Source organism: Galeopterus variegatus, unplaced genomic scaffold (genome assembly GCF_000696425.1).
Source record: "Galeopterus variegatus unplaced genomic scaffold, G_variegatus-3.0.2 Scaffold16912, whole genome shotgun sequence".
Lineage (NCBI taxonomy): Eukaryota > Metazoa > Chordata > Mammalia > Dermoptera > Cynocephalidae > Galeopterus > Galeopterus variegatus.
Window position 1 is genome coordinate 14,382 of NW_007743023.1, and position 3,531 is coordinate 17,912.

A 3,531-nucleotide genomic window follows, 5' to 3' on the forward strand; every position below is an offset into this window, starting at 1 on the left:
TAATTACAATTTGTAACAATATATATGCTAGTAATATTGATTTGATCAACATATCTCAATAGTGAACCCCCAAAATATGTATAATCAATTTTGATTCAATAAAAAAATAATAAATTAATAATATATGTACCATACTTATAACAGTGTCTGTATTATAATAATGTCAAATATATAATTATTATAATGTCAAATTATAATTATGTCAAAAAAAAAAAAAAAAAAAAAAAGAAAAGGAAAAGCAGTGTAGGAGTACCATGGACTTATGAGGGTACTTTCAAAAGTCCGTGGAAGGATAGAATTGAAAGATAATACAAATGTTTCCAGAAACATTTTAAAGGATCCTTGTATTTATCTATTTTACACTAAGTAAGTTGTTTTAGGAGACAGAGAAAGCTATATAAGTGACTTCTAGAAATGTTAATAATCCCACATGCTGCAGCAGTTTTCTCTAACATATACAAGTATCTGTCATTACCACAGGACAGCAGTTCTCAGACCCATGTGTGCATGAAAATCTACTAGGGTATTTGTTAAAAATGCTGATTCCTGAATCCGTCCCAGAGAAAGAGACCACTTGTTTAGAAACACTAATCTGAACTCTGCGAGAAAGGAGACCCACAACTGCGGGAAGAGTTCGTCACACCTGATAAATGGCCATGGCGCAGTGCTGCTGGAGTTGCTCATTCTCACTGTTTAGGTTCTTCACCAGATTTTCAATTATCCTTTCTGCTTTGATTGCAGCTCGGTAGTTTTCCTAGGCATATAAATTTAAATATTTATGTGTATATAATGCATGAACAGAAGTATCGATTTACATTTATTAATAATTACGCTGAACAAACTTTCTGGGTAAATAAACACCAAAGTCTAAGTTTAACATATCTTTATAACAATAAGAGAATTAGTCAACATTTTGAAAATATATCATACAGGTACTGATTTACTTAATGTACCATTAGTTTGATCTTCTCTTTCTAATAGAAGGCTGACTTCTTGGGGGAAAAGAATCCTTAGCTGTCATGATAACCTTAAGAGTTATTTTTTGACTAAAGAAAGTCAAAGTAAGAAGCAAGCAAAGAGGAACTGGCTTGGGTACCTCTGATGCACATTCCTGCAACGTCCCCACCACCGGAATTAGCATGTTTTCATGAGAAGTCTTCAGTAACCGAGCCAACAGAGGAATGCCCCCAGCTTTCCGAATGGCTTCTTTATTGGTGTTACTCTTGCTGCAGCTCCAGAGGGCCAGTGCCCCACAGCGAGCCACCTCCACATCTCTGGTCTCATACAGACTCGACTGAGCAGGTTTTGTTGAATTCTGCGCACAGTCCAGAAGAGCAACCTACAAGAACAGAAGAATGCAAGGCACATGGAAATTGTTAAAATAAAACTTAACACAGCTTTCATAGCTACAGGGTTGCTACTAAGCTCACCTCCCTCAAAAATAAGAATGTTTTAAAAAACCAACCTTTGTACTGCACAGCAGCCAGTGAAAGCAAAGAAACAAACAAAGCCCTTCAAAACACGTTCCTCCTGATTTGGGAGCTTTTCCATTTCCTTCCCACAAGAAATTTAATCCCACCAAGATAGTATTTTCTTACTATGGCTCTAATATTTACATTACTAATGTTTGTAAACCACATCCTCAGTCCTAGTATCTCAGAATGCTAGGCTCCCTGAAACCATTAGAACTTTCTAATGAGAACTGAATGGTCTATACACTCTTAAAACCAGAAGACTTCTGTGCAGGACATAGCCCTCCACATGTGCTAATTGAGACCAACCAAACAAAACAGTACAGCTGCCAGCATCGTCTTCTTTTCTTTGCAATAATTAAAGCTGCTGAAAACCTTAAGGGAAAGGCAATTTTACTTTGAGGATATGGCAGTTTGTCAGGATGCCCCATGGAGGAAGTGAGGCCAGGTCTCCCCAGAGCTGCGATCAGGACCACAAGAGGAAGCTGTCAGCTGTCCTTGTGGGCTCACTGTCTACACCTGGGGATGTAGGAGCCATCATCTATGCACGTCCACGCCATTCTTCTCTCCCTGCAGGCCATATTCTATGGATAATGCCCACACATCATGACCCAATCCCAAATTTAGAAAGGAGTAGTCCAAACTAAGTACAGTCTCCCAATCCCAATTCCAAACTCCTGGGAGAGAGATTGGCGGGACTGACTTGAGTCAGGTGGACACCCATGGTGTAACTAGTTATGTTCCGAGAAAAGATGGGGGCAAGAAGTATTCATGTGGCTTCCAGGTACTGACCAACTGCAGGTGCGATAGCAATGCAGGAAAGAAATTCTAAGACAATGGGACTGAACACAGGGCAGATAGCCTAAATGTATCTGTCTACTACAATTATTCCCTCGTTACCTGTATCAAGTCCAAACCCCTTAACTCACTTTAACTCACTGGATAAGGTCCTATGTGAGCATCATGGTCCTCTATCTTCATCTCACCGCTCGGCCCATCTCGCCCTAGGTCTTGCCACATTAAAGCACTTGCGACTTCCAAATGCTCAGTGCTGTTTCCCAGCTCTGGGTCTTTCCCAGGATGGCTTCACTTTCCTGAAATGCCTTTCCCTGTAGGTGTGCCTGACAAATACTCCCCTTCCAAAACTCAGCAAGCAACATTTCCTCTCTCCAGCCTGTCTTGACCCTCCTCCTCCAAGTAGACTCAATTGATCACCCCCCTCTTCCCTTCCTCCACCGTTCGCAGTCCTGACTTCAGTTGAATACCTACGACTCACCGTGACACTTACAGTTCTGTCTATATCCTCCCTGTCCCCTCACCCCCATCTCTGCTAGATTGTGACATCACTGTGGGCATTATTTCTGTTCCCACCACCTAGTTTAGTATGGATTTGGCTATTATCCTAAACATTGTTGTTTTCTGATGCCACATGATGCACAACCATGTCATGCATCATCCGTGAGGGCCACTAGAAGAAATCCCCATCAAAATGCACCAGAGACACCTGCCCTGTTTATCTTCTGCATGTCATTTTCAGTTCTGGTTCAGAGGTAAGTGTTAAATATTAATCACTACTTCTAACTGACTCTTCATGATTACTCATATGAGGTGCTTGTTATGGGCTGAATTGTGTCCTCTCAAAATTCCTAAGTTGAAGTCCTAATTCCCAGTACCTCAGAATGTGACTGTATTTGGAGATACGGTCTTTAAAGAGGAAATAAGGCTAAATGAGGTCATTGCGGTGGGTCCTAATCCAATACGACTGTTGTGCTTATAAGAAGAAGAAATTAGCACACAGATACACACAGAGGGAAGACCATGTAAAGACACAGGGAGAAGACGGTCATCTGCAAGCCAAGGAGAGAGGTCTTAGAGGAAACCAACTCTGTTAACACCTTGATCTCGGACTTCTAGGTTCCAGGACTGTGAGGAAATAAATTTCTGTTGTTTTAGACACCCAGACTGTAGTACTTTGTTATGGCAGCCCTAGTACCAAGTGGAGACAATCTGGTAAGAAACAAGCCATGGGAGAGACAAGATCTGTTGATCCTTACTAACA

General features: G+C 41.0%; 1 protein-coding gene across 1 annotated transcript in view; it reads right to left on the bottom strand.

Annotated features, from left to right (window-relative positions):
• The window catches only part of LOC103582598 (armadillo repeat-containing protein 4-like), a gene marked incomplete at its 3' end in the record, with an annotated part of 6,786 nt that extends 4,333 nt beyond the window's left edge, over positions 1-2,453 (bottom strand). The window contains exons 1-3 of the mRNA XM_008564145.1: positions 2,412-2,453; positions 1,097-1,339; positions 644-754 (exon numbers count right to left, since the gene is read on the bottom strand). Coding sequence (XP_008562367.1) covers positions 644-754; positions 1,097-1,339; positions 2,412-2,453 — 396 coding nt within the window. The remainder of the gene's footprint in view (positions 1-643; positions 755-1,096; positions 1,340-2,411) is intronic.
• Positions 2,454-3,531: the final 1,078 nt, after the last annotated feature.